This window comes from Hyperolius riggenbachi, chromosome 7 (genome assembly GCF_040937935.1).
Source record: "Hyperolius riggenbachi isolate aHypRig1 chromosome 7, aHypRig1.pri, whole genome shotgun sequence".
Classification (NCBI taxonomy): Eukaryota; Metazoa; Chordata; class Amphibia; order Anura; family Hyperoliidae; genus Hyperolius; species Hyperolius riggenbachi.
This window is the reverse complement of record NC_090652.1, coordinates 15,178,472-15,197,919: the sequence shown is the minus strand read 5'-3', so window position 1 is coordinate 15,197,919 and position 19,448 is coordinate 15,178,472. Positions and strand designations below refer to the sequence as shown.

At 45.6% G+C, this 19,448-nt stretch overlaps 1 protein-coding gene across 1 annotated transcript in view; it reads right to left on the bottom strand.

Annotated features, from left to right (window-relative positions):
• Positions 1-19,448, bottom strand: part of LOC137525343 (uncharacterized) — a 440,546-nt gene that overhangs the window by 284,297 nt on the left and 136,801 nt on the right. Inside the window, 1 exon segment of the mRNA XM_068246397.1 lies at positions 14,597-15,629. Within this exon segment, the coding sequence (XP_068102498.1) occupies positions 14,597-15,629 (1,033 nt within the window).

The window sequence follows — 19,448 nt, the reverse complement described above, 5'->3', positions numbered from 1 at the left end:
GATCTATTTAGATGACATTTTGATTTATTTAAGTAACCTGTCGGAACAACGTCAACATGTAAAATGTGTTTTACAAATACTGAGGGAGAACTCTTTATTTGCTAAGTTGGAAAAATGTCTGTTTGAGGTTACCCAGGTACCTTTTCTAGGGTATATAATTTCAGACACTGGGTTATCCATGGATCAGAAGGAACTCTCAGCAGTTTTAGATTGGCCACAGCCCAAAGGTCTCAAGGCTATTCAGAGATTTTTGGGTTTTGCCAATTATTACCGCAAGTTCATCAGAAACTTCTCCACTGTGGTTGCTCCTATTCCTGATCTGACTAAGATGCTGTTCATTGGTCACCTCAGGCTTGCAAAGCATTCTCTGATTTAAAATCTGCATTTTGTTCTGCTCCCATTCTTACACATCCCAATGTGAAGTTACCATTCTTCGTTGAGGTTGATGCCTCTGAAGTTGGAGTGGGAGCAGTCCTGTCACAATTTTCAGGCTAGCCTGAATGATTGCACCCTTGTGAATTTTTTCTAAAAAATTTTCATCATCTGAGCGTAACTATGACATAGGCAACAGGGAGTTACTAGCGGTAAAAATGGCCTTTGAAGGGTGGAGGCACTGGTTGGAGGGGGCACTACATCCTGTTACTGTGTATACAGATCACAAGAACTTGCAGTATATTGAGGGAGCTAAGAGACTCAATCCAAGACAGGCCCGCTGGGCCATGTTCTTTCATTGATTCAATTTCATTATTACGTATAAACCTGGGCCCAAAAATGTAAAAGCTGATGCTTTGTCCCGAAGTTTTGAAATGGAAACTTCTCCATCTGTAAACCCTGAAACCATTCTCCCTGCACGTTGTGTCCTGGCAGCACTCAACACTCAGGAAGCTCCTGACCTGAGTGTTTCATTGCAACCCTTTCAGCAGGATAGTCCCGCAGAGAAACCCCCCAATGTTGACTATGTACCATTGCATCTCCGCCTACAGACACTTCAGCAGTTTCATGAATCCAAGTCAGCTGGTCATCCAGGGGAGACAAAGACACTAGAGCTCTTGTCTCGTCACGTTTGGTGGCCTTCTTTAAACAAGGATTGTAAGGTTTTTGTGGCTGCTTGTACCACGTGTGCCAGAAACAAGGTCTCTTGGGCTGCCCTTCGAGGTCATCTGATGCTGTTACCCATTCCATCCAAACCATGGACTCATTTATCCATGGATTTTATAGTGGATTTGCCTCCCTCGGGTGGAAAAAGGGTGATTTGGGTAATCATTGACCGCTTTAGTAAAATGGCACACTTCGTACCCCTGTCTGGATTACCGTCTGCTAAGGAGTAAGCAAAATTGTTTATCGTTCATGTGTTTCGGTTGCATGGAATACCTGAGAATATTGTGTCTGATCGGGGGGTCCAGTTTGTCTCCCGTTTTTGGCGTGCTTTCAGCTCCCTGTTGGGTTTCACTTTGTCTTTTTCATCAGGGTTTCATCCAGAGACCAATAGACTAACTGAAAGAACTAACCAAACTTTAGAGCAATATCTCAGGTGTTTTGTTTCTGACTGTCAAGAGTCATGGTTGGAGTTTTTACCTTTTGCAGAATTTGCTGTTAATAATCTTCCTAGAGCTTCCACTAAAATGTCTCCATTCATGATGGTCTCTGGTCAGAACCCTCGGTTCACTTGTTTTCCAACGTCCTCTTCTCCTTTTCCAGAATTGGAGGAGTGGAATTCTCATTTTCAGCAAATCTGGGCCCAGGTTCAACAAAATTTGAATAATGCCGTGAACCGTCACAAATTATATGCGGACGCTAAATGGCTACCTGAATTTAAATTTACTCCTGGAGATCTTTTTTGGGTCTCTACTCGTAATATTCCCTTGCGTCAACCTTCAGCAAAATTAGGACAAAGATTTATTGGTCCATATCCCATTCAAGAGAAAATAAACAATGCCGTCTACAGGGTAATGTTGCCACCATCTATTAAGGGAGTTAAATCATTTCATGTTTCACTCTTAAAACCGGCAGCTAACATACTTACTTCTGTAGATCCTCCTCCTCCTGTTGAAATTGATGGGGAGACTGAGTATGAAGTCAAGAGAATTCTCGATTCTCAGAAGGTCCGTAATTCCTTACAATATTTGGTAGACTGGGAGGGATACGGTCCTGAGGAGAGATGCTGTATCCCTGCTCATCAGGTTCATGCAGATCAGTTGGTGCAAGAATTTCATTTAAAAAATCCTGATAGACCACTTAGTGAGTGTCCGGAGACCACTCCTCAGAGGGGGGTAATGTAACAAACTTACCTGATGACAGCGGGTCCTGCGATGTCCGTCATGGCGTCTCCAGCAGGACTCGCTCATCCGTGCGGGCTGCTACGCCATCCGCACCTGTCGGCGTCCCTCTGGCAGACAGTCAGGCCGCGCGCGCTGATCAGACAGAAGCACATGCTCGAGCCAGAGTGGCCTTTACAGGCCAAGGAGGTGGATCTAGGTGACGTCGGCAGCTGACGTCATCTGAGGGAGTGAAGGCAGGAAATTTCATCCAGGTATATAAGACCAGGAGCTTCAGTTGCTCACTGGCCTTGATACTAATCAGTTTGCTGGTTCTTGGCCTAGCTAGCTACCTTTGAGCTACATTATATATGGTGGTACTCACCATATATATGTACTCTAGTTAGTCAGTCGTTGTTGGTTTGAGTATTGATAGCTGTAATTGTAATTCATTCCTAATATCCTCCTGATATTATTGAATTAAACATCTATTGTATGATTTATCTGTGTACCAGAAAGAAAATGAGGCAGTGGAAAACCCCAGGCGCAATCAGGCCACCAACTTGCGGCTAGGCTGCTCCCGAATGCCACTAAAACGATATGAAAGAGAGAAGAGGGGCGCTCTAAGCCTTCAAGTCACAATGGATTGACCCACTTCCAGGACAGATCTCACCTATTTCCAATTTGGCCAGCACAGCGTACTCGGCCACGATTAGCGTGTGTCCCTCTCTGCCGAGCCGGGGAACGGGCTCTCCAGATCGGATGGGGCGGATGTGACGTCACTCTCCCGCGCGCTTCCTGAAAGGTAACTATAGAAACAAAGACGCATGTTCGCATCACAGTAACACTGCGGGCGGCGTCTATGTGTTAGGGGAAAAAGGTGGTCTGGTACAGAAAGCCACCATAAAAGCAAGTACGACTATAATATTTTTATTAAAACTGACAACGCGTTTCATGGAGGATCAGCCTCCGCTTTTTCAAGACTTCTCTCTTATCTGTGTACCGACTTCTAGCCTGTTTTCTGACCTTGCCTCTGTTTTACCCTTCTGTACCGCAGTCATCTGATTAACGTTACCGACCCGGTCTGACCCCTGACCTTGCTACTGTCTGATCCTTGAAACACGACTGACATCTGATACCCGTTATTGACCCTGCTGTTTTTGACTACGATTAAGCCTGACGATTCTGTAACTCGAAAGATTACTTGTGCACAAGTAGTGACCGGTCTAAACCATAATACTGTTGTTGTATATTACCAGTGTCTGTTACCTCGTCACGCACCAGCGTGAAAAGATGTTAACGTTATGTCTGCTTTCATGAAAGCATGAAGTAGACGCACTGCAGATTTATCGCAGGAATTGTATCAGCTGTAACAAAGAAATGTTTTTCTTTAAAGTGAATCTGAAGCCAAAATAAACTTATGAGATAATGAATTATATGTGTACTACAGGTAAGAAATAGAATATTAGAAGCAAAGAAACAAGTCATACATGGTTTCCAGTACAGGAAGAGTTAAACAACTTCAGTGGTTATCTATGAAAAAGAGCTTGTCTGAGCTCTCTGACCCAACTTGTGTCACAGACAGTCCTATTTTCTGAAGTGCTTATACATCAAAGAAACAGTGACAAACAACCTTAGATAAGGTTTCTACTGCAAGGAATGTCAAAGGAACATTAGCTCTGCAAACCATACTCTGTATTTGGTGAACAGGAATAAATGCTATATAACTGAACATAACAGCTCTTTTCTTTGCTACTAATGTTCTATTCATTATCTGTACTACACATACAATTCATTATATCATAAGTTGTTTTTTCGCTTCAGTGTCACTTTAAAAGGTTATTATACCGTTGCTTATCTTTAGAACAGAGAGGAAGGTCTGAGTTCAGGTCCACTTTAAATAGTAGTGTGATGACCCCCCCGCCAGGCAATGCAAATGACAGTCTAAAGGGGAACACAACCTCACATAGAGTAACAGACATGATGATGTAGTAAGAACAGGATAAGAGCATCTTCCATGAGGAAATATGCTTAATTACAACCATAAAACTTTTTTTTTTTTTTTTTTTTTTAAAGTAGCCAAGTTTATTGGAGAAGTAAGGCAAATACACATTAGTGAGAGAGAACAACAAAGTGTCAGATGATACATTAGAGGCCTGGAATAGGCACATCAGGATACATATAAACGTCAAGCACTTGGCCTACTTATATATATATATATATATATATATATATATATATATATATATATATATATATATATATATATATATATATACTATAAAACAGCCATAAACATGAACAGTTGCCTTAGAGGATACAAAACAACCAGCAGTAATATGAAGGAGCTCGGACGTCAGCTGGAGATTAATAACAGTGATGGGTACTCAGTATAGGGGATATATTATAACTTAGTGTGTGGGGAATTTATCCAGGTAGAGCAGATTTGGTCACAATAGATTGGGTACCTCTGCGGTGATATACTGCCTTGTGGAGGGGAAGCATCCGAGTCACAGACCTGACCCACTCAGTGCACGATGGCGCTGTGGTAAGTCTCCAACACTTGGTGAGGAGTTAGCGAGCTATGTGAAGCGTCTCTATAGCAAATTGTATCAGGAATTTTCCAGTAAAGGATTGGGGAAATATATAAAGAAGGCACACCTCTGGGGCAGCCCATGTAGTCACTGAGGAAATAGATGACTTGTGCCCAATGGGCTTGATTCACTAAACCGTGATAACTCATATCACACCTTATCAAAGATATCACACCTTATCAACGTTAACACACCTTATCAGAGTAGCATAGCGAGCACTTAAAACCCGCAGGGGCTCAGGGCAGGAGGAGTGCCATTGCCAATTAGCAGGCATAAGTTCGTAGCACTCGCTATGCTACTCTGATAAGGCATGTTAACTTTGATAAGGTGTGATATTTGAGTTATCACGGTTTAGTGAATCAAGCCAAATGTGATAACCTGAGAACAGGTCCACTTTATGTGTAAAAAGCATTTGGGGCAGTTAGGCTGCAAGCCAGAACCTTCTGTCATGCTGCTCCTACATTATGGAACTCCTTACCTCAGCAGTTCAGGACAGCTCCATCTCTGGATGTGTTTAAATTCAGACTGAAAACCCACCTGTTCAGTTTGGCAATTGCAGAAATATAATTTTATGCTCAGTGTTAATACTTCATCCCACTGCCAATCACTGAATCTGAGAGAGCCTAAGCGCTTTGAGTCTTATGGGAGAAAAGGAGCTATAAAAAAAGGTATTGTTATTGTTACATTTGGATAGGGGTACCGGAGTAAGGTAGGCTCGGTGTATAGCGTATAAGTACAGCAGTCGATCAGGTGTGTGGGGAGCAGCCTTAGTCAGTCGTTCCAGTCTGAGGGTATCACCTACATCCCTCACATAGACCGTCCGGCAGGAGGCAGCACAGGGGCTGGCTGAGGGTAGCATTATCATATTACACAGAGCTGAAATAAGCTGCTTAGATGGTGGACCCCGAATAGGAGTCATATGTGTAGGGAAGTTCTCACACTGGGTATACATTGCATGCCTGAGCTGCAGATATCCAGAAGACGGTGTGGTGCAGGTCAAATTCAGATGCTTGATGCACAAAAGATTTAATTAGTTCACCACTAATGGGTTTTTCCTTTATGGACCAGAGCAATTTTCACAGTTCAGCGATCCACCCTTTCATTCACCAATAACTTTATCACTACTTTTCGCAACAAAATGATATATATCTTGTTTTTTTGCCACCAATTAGGCTATTTTTGGGTGGTACGCTTTGCTAAAAAATTATTTTATTCTAAATGCATTTTAATGAGAATAATAAGAAAAAACTGGAGAAAAAATCATGGTTTCTCAGTTTTCAACCATTAGAGTTTTAAAATAATATATGCCACTGTAATTAAAACCCATGTATTTTATTTGCCCATTTGTCCCGCTTATTACACCATTTAAATTATGTCCCTATCAGAATATACTACAACAAAATTTTATTTGGAAAAAAAGGTGTATTTTTCTAGTTTTGCGTCTGTCACTAATTACAAGCCCTTATTTACAAAAATAACAGTAATAAACCCTCATGACATACATATTAAAACAGTCGAGTCCCTAAGGTAACTATTTTTTTTGTAAATGTTATTTTTTATTTTTATAAAAGTGCTTTATTTTTGTAACTATGGAAAGGGAGGTAAGGTGTTAATTCATGGGGTATTTTATGCATCTTTATTTATTGGGATGTATGTAGGTGTAATTTTACTATTTGGCCACAATTTTACCAATTTTACTATTTGGCCACTACAGCCCCCCCCCCCCCCCCCCCCATTTAAACCTCCTATGTACTGAATACACGTGGTACAGAAGTAATGCCTGTATGCTCTACTTTCACTTTTGTCAATGAACACCAGCATCAATGAGATCACTGACCACAGGCATTTTGATCGGTGAATGGGAACTGTGCTCCCGTTCACTGATCAGTGTACTAAGGGGCGGCAACGAGAATGCATGCACAAGCGCGCACAGCAGGCGATCCTGGCGAGGTAAGTATATTTACAGCACTGAGACTTACATGAAGTCCTGAGGGGATAAATATACTGCTCCCGGGATAAAACCAGAAAACAAATTTAAATCCCATTTAGTGTTCAGTCCTTCAGGGAATCAAGTGCTCATCTGGAAAAGTAGTAGTAAGTAGTGATGGCAGAATAGTTCCCTGGAAAAACAGTTCACGGTCAACTTCTGTCGCTCGCTTGTATTTAATGCGAGCTTCCCTGTCAAAAGTTTGCGTTCGCATTTAACCGTAGAATGAATGGCTGCCGTGTTTAATTGCAAAGCCCCTGGACGTGCGAGAAACACCAAATTTTCAGGGTATGTAAAGGAGAACAAGAGGAACATTTTTCAGAAAGTGCTCTAGATGCCAGAATGGGTTGGTGTCTTAGGTGTGGGGGGCCGGGAGGATAGGGGGAGTGAGCGATGCAGCGTCGGGTGGGAGGGGCTCTCAGCTATACTAAGTACAGCTGAGGGAAGTGTGGGGGAGCGGCGTGTGTGGCGGCAGTCAGCAGAGATCTTCAAGGTAACGGGAGGATATTGGTGTAGAAACATTTATTTAAGGTAAGTATTTATTATTAATTTAGAACATTAAAATACTTTAGGCCTCGTCCCCATTCGGTGCGTTCAGAAATGTGTAAAAGCGCGGGATAAAACCACTTGCGTTGGTGCGAGTTTCAGTGCGCTTTTTTAAAGCATGTTTTGCTTATTGCAGCAGATGTCAAAAAAGGGGGTCCCCTTCCAGATGCCACCATGACGGCCCCCAATTCCTCCTGGGGCACCGGAGGTGGGGAAGAGCCCCATGGATTGGACAAGGGCACCGAGGGAGGCTTAGCCGCCCCTCTCCTCCAGAACCCCCCGCCATACCATGGACCATGCATGCTGGCATAGCTCAGGGTGCGAAGCCACATGCGGCCGGGGCTCTGCATTCTGGCTATCCCAGCCTGCATGAGGGACAAGGGGTTAAAGAGGCTAAATTTGCATAAATTGGGAGGCGATGATTCTATATAGATTCGTAGTGGTGTGCCACTTCACCAATTCAAAACCACAATTAAGTACAGATTGTTGTATTTAAAAATGGGTTAAAGAGGCTCGAGAGGGGGGACCCCAAGTCATTTTTTTCCATTTCCCAAATTCTGAACAAAATTTTTTAATGGTCCAAAAAATAGGTAAAGTTTCCAGGGATCCTTATCCAGTGATATTGCGGATGTATAGCAATCCCCGGCCAAAGCGTTGCCACATTTCCACAGGGTTTCCAGGTGGTCAGTACTCACTGCGTAATCACCACCAGGAAACCCTGTCATGATGTCACTGCTCTTTCTTTTCATATATGTAAATTTACATTACTGATAGGTTTATACATCATCTGTAATTTAACCACATTTAAATATATACTTTTTTTCCTTTCGAAACTTTAAAACCTACTTTCTCCAAAACTACAAGGACTTTTATTCCTATTCTCCCCACTGTTCTCCTGAACATACCCCGACTACTGAGTGTTTCTAGGATGTATGAGGGCTTTGCTATTAACTGCTAACCACTTTCCCACACTCTGACCATGAAGTTTAACCACTTGAGCACCAGAGGTTTATACCCCCCCCAGTGACCAGGCCATTTTCTACAATTCGGCAGTTCACAACTTTAACGGTTTATTGCTCTGTCCAAATGAATGAAATTTATTGCTCACCCGAATTAATTTTACCTCTTTTTCTTCTCACTAATAGTGCTTTCTTTTGGTAGTATTTGATTGCTGCTGCGATTTGTATTTGTTTTTAATTAATAAAAAAACAAAATTTTTTAAAACCCCTATTTTTAAAAGATGGGTGGTGACCATGGTGGCCATTTTGAATCCAACTTTTGTTTTTTCAATAGAAAGAGGGTCATGTGAGACATCAATCTTATTGGGAATTTCACAAGAAAAACAATGGTGTGTTTGGATTTAATGTAACTTTATTCTTTCATGAGTTATTTACAAGTTTCTGACCACTTGTAAAATGTGTTCAATGTGCTGCCCATTGTGTTGGATTGTCAATGCAACCCTCTTCTCCCACTCCTCACACACCGATAGTAACACCGCAGGAGAAATGCTAGCACAGGCTGCCAGTATCCGTACCCTCTTCTCCCACTCCTCACACACTGATAGTAACACCGCAGGAGAAATGCTAGCACAGTCTTCCAGTATCCGTACCCTGTTCTCCCATTCCTCACACACTGATAGCAACACCGCAGGAGAAATACTAGCACAGGCTTCCAGTATCTGTACCCTCTTCTCCCACTCCTCACACACTGATAGTAACACTGCAGGAGAAATGCCAGCACAGGCTTCCAGTATCTGTACCCTCTTCTCCCACTCTTCACACACTGATAGCAACACCGCAGGAGAAATGCTAGCACAGTCTTCCAGTATCCATACCCTCTTCTCCCACTCCTCACACACTGATAGTAACACCGCAGGAGAAATGCCAGCACAGGCTTCCAGTATCCGTACCCTCTTCTCCCACTCCTCACACACTGATAGTAACACCGCAGGAGAAATGCTAGCACAGGCTTCCAGTATCCATACCCTCTTCTCCCACTCCTCACACACTGATAGTAACACCGCAGGAGAAATGCTAGCACAGGCTTCCAGTATCCGTACCCTCTTCTCCCACTCCTCACACACTGATAGTAACACAGCAGGAGAAATGCCAGCACAGGCTTCCAGTATCCGTACCCTCTTCTCCCACTCCTCACACACTGATAGCAACACCGCAGGAGAAATGCTAGCACAGTCTTCCAGTATCCGTACCCTCTTCTCCCACACTGATAGCAACACCGCAGGAGAAATGCTCGCACAGTCTTCCAGTATCCATACCCTCTTCTCCCACTCCTCACACACTGATAGCAACACAGCAGGAGAAATGCTAGCACAGGCTTCCAGTATCCATAGATTCAGGTGCTGCACATCTCATATCTTCACAGCATAGACAATTGCCTTCAGATGACCCCAAAGATAAAAGTCTAAGGGGGTCAGATCAGGAGACCTTGGGGGCCATTCAACTGGCCCACAACGACCAATCCACTTTCCAGGAAACTGTTCATCTACAGTGTTCTCCCCAGGCTCTTTTAGCCGGGTGCTCCACCTGGCTAGTTTAGGTGACCACCTGGCTGTCATTGGCTCATCTTCTCCTTTGCTGTAAGCAGAGAAGCGCCTGCCCTGCATTCTGTCATCTCACTCCACTCGGCTACTTTTTCATGCCACCCGGCTGGAAAACATTTCTGGGGAGAACACTGATCTAGGAATGCTCAGACCTGACACCCATAATGTGGTGGTGCACCATCTTGCTGGAAAAACTCAGGGAATGTGCCAGCTTCAGTGCATAAAGAGGGAAACACATCATCATGTAGCAATTTCACATATCCAGTGGCCTTTAGGTTTCCATTGATGAAGAATGGCCCCACTATCTTTGTACCCCATATACCACACCATACCATCAATTGTTTTGTTCCAACAGCCTTGGAGGGATCAATCCAATGTGTGTTAGTGTCAGACCAATAGCGGTGGTTTTGTTTATTAACTTCACCATTCACATAAAAGTTTGCCTCATCACTGAACAAAATCTTCTGTGTAAACTGAGGGTCCTGTTCCAGTTTTTGTTTTGCAATCTAAAGTGTGTCTGCCCGCCTCTGGGATGAATGAGTTATAATGGGGAGTCCAGTCTGGGCTAGAGGTCCATCACTCCTTCTCAATAGTCCAAAGCAAGAAACGTGCCCAATTAGGACTTGACCCTCCACAGATATATCCAATGTTTATTGCATGTCAGTAGCAGTAGTACAAAAGCATGACAAACAGCATGACAATTCGGGCGGAGCCCCTTTCTCAAATGCTGAAGCTCCCTTCATTTCATTCCAACATATAAAGACAATTAGACAACACGCCCCCATCAATTACAAGGGGGCGGGCACAAATCTTGAAGTTACTTAACCCTTACTAGGGAAAAGAGCAGCAATAGGTGTTCACAAAAAGCATCTAGGGCTGAAATCCTTGTTTAACCTGCCTGGTGACTGAGTTCCCAGCCTGTCCATCCAATGAGCCTCACGTCTCAGAAGGGTAATGCCTGTGATCCCTCCTTTCCTGAAACTGCACCACCTCTAATACCTAATCTGTGTCACTCTGTATCTCAGTTCTATGAAGTGACGTGCCAAGGGGGACTCCCTTTTGGTCTGGGTTTCTCCTTCTTTTACTTTTGGTGGATTTTGTATGTTACTTTTATGCTCATTAATCCTCGTCTATATATCCCGAGTGGTCTGGCCAACATACGCCAGACCACACGGGCATTTGATGAGATACACCACCCCCTTTGGTATCACGTGTGGCAAAGTGTTTAAGTGGAATGGGAACTCCTGAACTAGGATGACGTAATTCAGGACCGTTAATTATGCTGTTACAATGTTGGCAGTTTAAACATGGGTATGTCTCAACTTTTCCGGGGCCTAGAAACATCTGTGTCTTACCTCTTGTATGGCCTACATCAGCCCGTACAAAGTGATCCCTCAAAGACTTACCCCGTCTAATTGTTGTCTAATTGTCTTTATATGTTGGAATGAAATGAAGGGAGCTTCAGCATTTGAGAAAGTGCCTCCGCCCAAAACGTCATGCTGTTTGTCATGCTTTTGTACTACAGCTAATGACATCCAATTTTTGTTTTATCCATTCTGCAAATTCAGTGCACCGATCTGGGTTATCCTTGTTGAGATGCTGCAGTAGCTGGAGTTTGTAACAGTGTCATTTGTGAGTAGCCAATATCTGCCAAAGGGATGTTTGATTAATGCCTCTCACCAGTGACATGCAGCGAGTGCTACGCTGTGGGCTCTTGCTAAATGAAGCTAGGACAGCCACTGATGTTTCTTCACTAGTGACAGATTTCATGTGTCCACATTTCAAACATCCAACACTGAACCAGTTTCACGAAACTTAGCAAGCAGTTTGCTATCTGTAGCATGGGAGATGGGTGGTCTCCTAGGGTGTCTTGAATTGAAATCTGCTGCAATGATCCAGTTACTGTGTTCACCAGACATCAACACAATTTCTATCCGCTCCTCACGTGTTAACCTCGGCGACAGGTCAATGGCTGCAAACTTGTAAATAACTCATGAAAGAATAAAGTTACGTTAAAACCAAGCACACCATTGTTTTTCTTGTGAAATCCCCAATAAGTTTGATGTGTCACATGACCCTCTTCCTATTGAAAAAAACAAAAGTTGAATTCAAAATGGCCGCCATGGTCACCACCCATCTTGAAAAGTTCCCCCCCTCACATATACTAATGTGCCACAAACAGGAAGTTATTATCACCAACCATTCCCATTTTATTAAGGTGTATCCATATAAATGGCCCACCCTGTATTTTTGAGCCACTCTCTGGGTTTTGCCACACTTTTTTTTTAAAGAAATTGTGGCTGCAGAGATGCCATGAAAGTTGTAAAAGTTCACCTGCCCATTAAAGGCTATGGGGCTCGGTCAGTTTTTCAAGGAAAAATATGATCCTCGGCCATCACTACCAGTAAGTTTTTAGGAGGCATCTCTGAAGATCTCCTCCCTGGACTGAGCGTTTCACCCACTCTACTCCCTGGAAAGCAAATGTGTTCATATCCTGCATGGCAATTCCTGAGACGCTTAGCAACCACTGAAGTATTGTCTGTGGCCCACTGCGGGCCCCTAAAATGCTCAGAAATTCTGAGCCGTAGGGGGCGCCCCGTGCACCCCACATGCTGCATGCGGCAGGATATACAAGATATGACTTATGATACTTCCTCATTAGCATAGAATAAAGCACCAAGTTTATTCAAATAAGCCTGAAGGGAAAAAGTACCCCAATGAGTACATATCTCAGTATCCCCGTACCTCTCCCCCCCCCCCCACCAATCCAGTGCTGGGACCCCCAAACCTTCCCAACAAGCACCTGTGGAAGGGTGTGTCTATCCATGCTCCTGTCCATGAACAAGTGTATTAGCACAGAGTAGATGCAAGATGCCTTTTGCCTTTGCAGTTCCACAGAGCTGTACAAATTCGACTTTTTATCCGTCTAGCCGAGTCATTCTGTGCTACAAAGCAAGCACAAGGCATCCCGCGCAGTGTGCCCGCCTGGCTGTGACCTTACAGAGGGTGCAAGCACATGGCATCCCGCGCAGTGTGCCCGCCTGCATGGATGGGAGCCTGGCTGTGACCTTACAGAGGGTGCAAGCACATGGCATCTCGCACAGTGTGCCTGCCTGCATGGATGGGAGCCCGGCTGTGACCTTTCAGAGGGTACAAGCACATGGCATCCCGCACAGTGTGCCTGCCTGCATGGATGGGAGCTCAGCTGTGACCTTCCAGAGGGTACAAGCACAAGGCATCCCGCACAGTGTGCCCGCCTGCATGGAAGGGAGCCCGGCTGTGACCTTCCAGAGGATGCAAGCACAAGGCATCCCGCGCAATGTGCCCGCCTGCATGGATGATAGCCCGGCTGTAACCTTCCAGAGGGTGCAAGCACAAGGCTTCCCACGCAGTGTGCCTGCCTGCATGGATGGGAGCCCAGCTGTGACCTTCCAGAGGGTGAAAGCACAAGGCATCCTGCACAGTGTGCCCGCCTGCATAGACGGGAGCCCGGCTGTGACATTCCAGAGGGTGCAAGCACAAGGAACTCCGCGCAGCGTGCCCGCCTGCAAGGATGATAGCCTGGCTGTAACCTTCCAGAGGATGCAAGCACAAGGCTTCCCACGCAGTGTGCCTGCCTGCATGGATGGGAGCCCAGCTGTGACCTTCCAGAGGTTGCAAGCACAAGGCATCCCGTGCAGTGTGCCTACCTGCATGGATGGGAGCCTGGCTGTGACCTTCCAGAGGGTGCAAGCACAAGGCATCCCGCGCAGTGTGCCTATCTGCATGGATGGGAGCCTGGCTGTGACCTTCCAGAGGGTGCAAGCACAAGGCATCCCGCGCAGTGTGCCTGCCTGCATGGATGGGAGCCCAGCTGTGACCTTCCAGAGGGTGCAAGCACAAGGCATCGCGCCCAGTGTGCCCGCCTGCATGGATGGGAGCCCAGCTGTGACCTTCCAGAGGGTGCAAGCACAAGGCATCCTGCGCAGTGTGCCTCCCTGCATGGATGGGAGCCCGGCTGTGACCTTCCAGAGGGTGCAAGCACAAGGCATCCCACGCAGTGTGCCTGTCTGCATGGATGGGAGTCCGGCTGTGACCTTCCAGAGGGTGCAAGCACAAGGCATCCTGCACAGTGTGCCTGCCTGCATGGATGGGAGCCCAGCTGTGACCTTCCAGAGGGTGCAAGCACAAGGCATCCCGCACAGTGTGCCTGCCTGCATGGATGGGAGCCCGGCTGTGACCTTCCAGAGGGTGCAGCGCTGGCTTGATTGTCGGGAAAAGGATGTGGGGAGATTGTGGAGGATCCAGAGGGGTATGGATCTGACTTTGACTTTACTTTTAATTACAGATTTACTTGAACACTTGCAATGTAAAAAATAGAAGATGAACACAACCAATTACTAATTAGGCTTAGTACTATATGTAGCCATGTTTATTCCATCATCCCACCTCAGCTCAGGGACTTGCTTTACAAATCAATGCACTGAGTAGCATGAAAGAGCCCCGGGACTCTGTATAATATGCTGCCAGGTGCATCTAGCAAGAAATATAAGAAACATTCGGAAAATAACACTGACAACCAAAACATTCCCCACACTCAGTGCAGTAATAGAGCTTCTCACCAGTGATGAGAGAGGGATAAGCGGAACTGAACAAGCCTGTTATTGGCTCTTACTTATCTGTGTGAGATTTCTCATGTCTGAGAAGAGTTGATTTCCGTCCAAAACATTTCCCACACTCAGCACATGAATAGGGCTTCTCTCCAGTGTGAGATCTCTCATGACTGAGAAGCAGTGATTTATAGGCAAAACATTTCCCACACTCAGCACATGAATAGGGCTGCTCTCCAGTGTGAGATCTCTCATGACTGAGGAACTGTGATTTATAGGCAAAACATTTCCCACATTCAGCACATGAATAGGGCTTCTCACCAGTGTGAGATCTCTCATGTATGAGAAGAGCTGATTTGCGTACAAAACATTTCCCACACTCAACACATGAATAGGGCTTTTCTCCAGTGTGAGTTCTTTTATGTCTGACAACATGTGATTTCCGTACAAAACATTTCCCACACTCGGCACATGAATAGGGCTTCACACCAGTGTGCAATCTTTTATGACAGACAAGGTCTGATTTCTGAAAAAAACATTTCCCACACTCAACACATGAATAGGGCTTTTCTCCAGTGTGAGTTCTCTCATGCATGACAAAATGTGATTTCCGTACAAAACATTTCCCACACTCAGCACATGAATAGGGCTTCTCACCAGTGTGAGTTCTCTCATGCATGACAAGATGTGATTTCCGTACAAAACATTTCCCACACTCAGCACATGAATAGGGCTTCACACCAGTGTGAGATCTTTCATGTCTGACAAGGTGTGATTTCCGTACAAAACATTTCCCACACTCAGCACATGAAAAGGGCTTCTCACCAGTGTGACTTCTCTTGTGTATGCCAAGACTTGATTTTTTTACAAACCATTTCCCACGTGTGGAACAGGAATGAGACGCTCCAGCAGACTGAGAGCTGTGCTGGGTATGAGGTCCCTCAGGGTCAGATAGGTGGTGAGAGGGGTTGGAGGGAATATTTGGGGTAACCAGGATATCTGCAGGAGACTTTTGTCCAGTGACATCATCATCCGTTGTACAGTCTGTGGATACAGAGAGACGAGTCTCTGAGAGGTTCCTGATGCCGGGACTCTGCGCTGCAAATAGAGAAACATCATCACTTCCTGTTAGATAATTCTGAGGGGAGGAACAATTATCATTAGGGATGGTCAGTGAACTGCTGATAATTCCAAGTTGAGGCAAAGTTTGTGCAGACTGGAAATGGACCAGATGCAGCAGCTGCATAACTTTGCATAAAATTAGCATACAGTTTGCACCATCTCAGAGTTATTGGCATGCCAATGACCATCACAAGTTATCAGCCTGACTGAGAACTGCATAAGGTGGAGCTCATTACAGCCGGCCAATCACATGACTACAACTTTGGCTTGCATGAAATTGTTATGTAGCTGGGAGATCAGCCGTTCAAATGCATTTCCTGACAAATCTGATTGTCTGCATACAATCTGCATGACATTTGCATACACGTCAGAGGTATTTGCATGTTACTGACCCCTCCCACACCTAAAGCATTGGCCATACATTGAGCAGCAGTGAATGTAGAGCTTGATGAGACAATGGAAGCAATGTGTTACTCCTGTGACAACAGACCTATATGTACTTATAGCAAGAGATCTGTGTTATGTTTGTAGAGCAATGTGGTGTCACTTCCACATTCTTATTACCGCTGTGTCCTCGTGTCACTCATATGCCCCGTGTAATGTACAGTACATGTTTCTCTCTCTTATTCCCAATTAAGCAAATAAGGAAACTGTGACTGGGGATGGTCTGACATTTCCATCAGAACGCCGATTTCCAAAACATAAATGCAACAATAGGCATAATTCACAAAGGATTTTCACCTGTTTTCCTCTGTTTCCACCTCGTCTATGTTACATTTTTAGGCTTCCAAAGAGCAAAAATATAATATAATTAAGGTAAGAAAAGTAATATTGAAATGAAGTTATTCAGAAACAACTTACTTTGAGTGATTATTTTGCTTGTAAATGTGCTGAAAGGTTATTTTTATAAATGAGGTGATAAGTCATGTATGAGAAGTTTTGTGAATAGAGCCCAATGTCAGAATGCCGCATTACAGCAACTCGGAAATGTCAGCCAATCACTGAGCTCAGAAGCATCGGACCAATCAGAGAATGCAGAATATTTCTGTGGAAATGGGAATCCTGCGGGATGCCTCCGCACTCTCTGATTGGTGCAATACTAGCGAGTATTTCCCAGTCCTGTGATTGGACTTACATTTCCCAAAATGACTGTGGAAAATGGAACACCACGGTCATCTCAGGCCAATCAGTGTACTGAGGATTACATGCAGAAATGTGCAAGTTATGCGTACATCCACAATTATAGCTTACATTAAATATAGCAGCATTAACCGGCCACTCAGATTCTCTACCAATCGGAAGCAATTATAGGCCCTAGCAACCAGATCCTAGCTACCTATCACAGGCTATCCCTCCCCTCTTGTATATAAGAGAGGTGAGACTGTCGGCCATTTTGTGGGTTCAGTGAGGAGGATATTGAGGGAGACAGTGCGCTGCATTGTGCTGCAGAGAATCAGTTGTGTGTGGATTGAGTTGTGTGACAGAATCTGGTGAGTTGAGAGATAGTGAGTGAGTGAGTGAGTAGACAGACAGATCGTAGTGAGAGACACTAGCGAGAGAGGAGGAGTTTGCTGAAGTTAGTGTGATAGAGTAGTAAGTCAGATGTGAGTGTAGTCTAGTGACAGTGAGAGAGGGTGTGCTGTAGTGCGACAGAGAGAGTAGAGACAGATTGTTGTGTAGTGCAGGGCCGGATTTGTACTGTCACCAGCCGCCCCCTGACCAACAGCATCTTCTCCAACACCCCTTCCCCTTCAGTATAGGTAGGCAGAAAATTGCCCCCCCCCCCTTTCAGTATATGTAGCCAAATGCACTCCCTGCCCCAATGCAATAAATGTAGCCAGACGCCCTTGCAGCATAGGTAGCCAGATGCCACCCCTCTCCCCGCATCGCTGTATAGGTAGCCGGATGCTCCTCCCCACTTGCAGTATCGATAACCAGATGCTTCCGCCCTCCTTGTAGTATAGATGGTCAGATGTTGCCCCCCCCCCCCCCCTTCCCTGGTGAACACAGCTGAGTGCTCACCAAAATTAGTCACTTGGAGCACCCAGCTAAGGGGCCTAGGGAGAACACTTCCCCCTCAGATCTCCTTGTAGAACAGGCCAGATGTTTCCCCCTCCCCTTGTAGTATACAGTGGATGGCCAGATGTTTCCCCCTCCCCCTTGTAGTATACAGTGGATGGCCAGATGTTTCCCCCTCCCCCTTGTAGTATACAGTGAATGGCCAGATGCTTCCTCCCTTCCTGTAGTCAGAGCCGGTTCAAGACTTTTTGCTGCCTGAGGTAAACTTGTGCGGATGCACCTTCCCCTGATTTGGAATGATCGCACAGCACTCAAAAATGTTCACCCTCAGTATAGGTAGGTAGGTAGCCAGGAATAGGTGCCCCCTACGTAGGGCAGCCAGGTATAGTTGCCCCCATATATGTAGCCAGTATAGTTTCCCCAGTACAAGTAGCCAGTATCGATGCCCCTGGTATAGGTAGCTGGTATTGTTGCCCCTGTATAGGTAGCCAGTATAGTTTCCCCAGTATAGGTAGATAGTATATTTCAGTCTTCTCCCCAGAGCCTTTTACCCGGGAGGGCCGCCCAGCTGATCTCCCTGAGAGCCCGGGTAAAATTATCCACGTTCTGTGTGGCTCATTAGTGAGCAGCGGCGTCTGTGTCATTACAGCCAGCAGCTGTCAGTCAGGGACGCTATCTCCGCCCTCCTCCTCAGCTCCCAGCAGGTGTGTAGATGGGTGGGGAATGCAGGTGACGTCACACGCAGCTCAGAAGATTGGAGAGGAAGCGTGGCTCAGTTCTTTGTGGAATATCCAGCCAGACACTCTCCTCCTCCTCTCGTTGTATTCGTACCGCTGCCAGCTGCTGCATGTTCGTGTGAATGTGAGTCTCGCTGGCTTCTGCTAATGGAGGAGGGGGGCATCAAACTCAGCACCCACCAGCCAGAACTTTACGAAGCTTGACCCTTTGACCCCCATGATTATCCAGTCCTGCCACTGCTTTCCCTGGCCCTGATTGATGAGTGAGTGTCACTGGTGTGAGGGAGCTGCAGCTTGAGGGAGAGAGAGGAGAGTGAGCCAGTGTACAGATGGTCACAGTCTCACCCAGGGCAATGGCAGACAGAGGCACAGAGTGATTAGTGAGACACTCTGTCCCACTTGACAACCACATAGCTCACAATATCCAGTGTGACTGACAGTGTCACATTACAACCAGCAGCCAGGTTCAATCTGCAGATTTGAAAATGAAACTACCAAGATTTCCCCCCATGTTTCCTATGTACATGGGTGGTGTAAGGGTGGATATCTAGGGCCATAGCATGATATTGAGAAGCTGCCTGCTTATCAATATCATGCTATGGCCCGGAAATCCTCTTTTCCACACTAGGACCACCCATGTATATAGGAAAAACCGCTAGTTTAATTGTCAAATCAGCAGAAGGGTAGTCAGAACTTTAAAGGACACATAAACCATTAAAAGAAATTGGCCAGCTACTTACTCGGGGCTTCTTCCAGCCCCTAAAGTTGTTCTTGTCCCTTGCAGTCATTCCATGCTGCTTTGTTCCTCTGCTGGCCCCCTCTGAACGCTGCATGTGCGGCCACTTGCCACTCTCCTCCTCCATCACATTCCCGTGACCAGTAGCGTTCTGCACTTGCATGGTAACTACAAATTGCTACTGCACATAGGCAGTGCATTCCCGGCCACAGGAGCACAATCGAGGAGGTGCGCAGCTAAGGAACAGAGCAGTGTGGAATGGCGGTGAAGGAGCAGGAGGACTTTAGGGGGCTAGAAGCCACC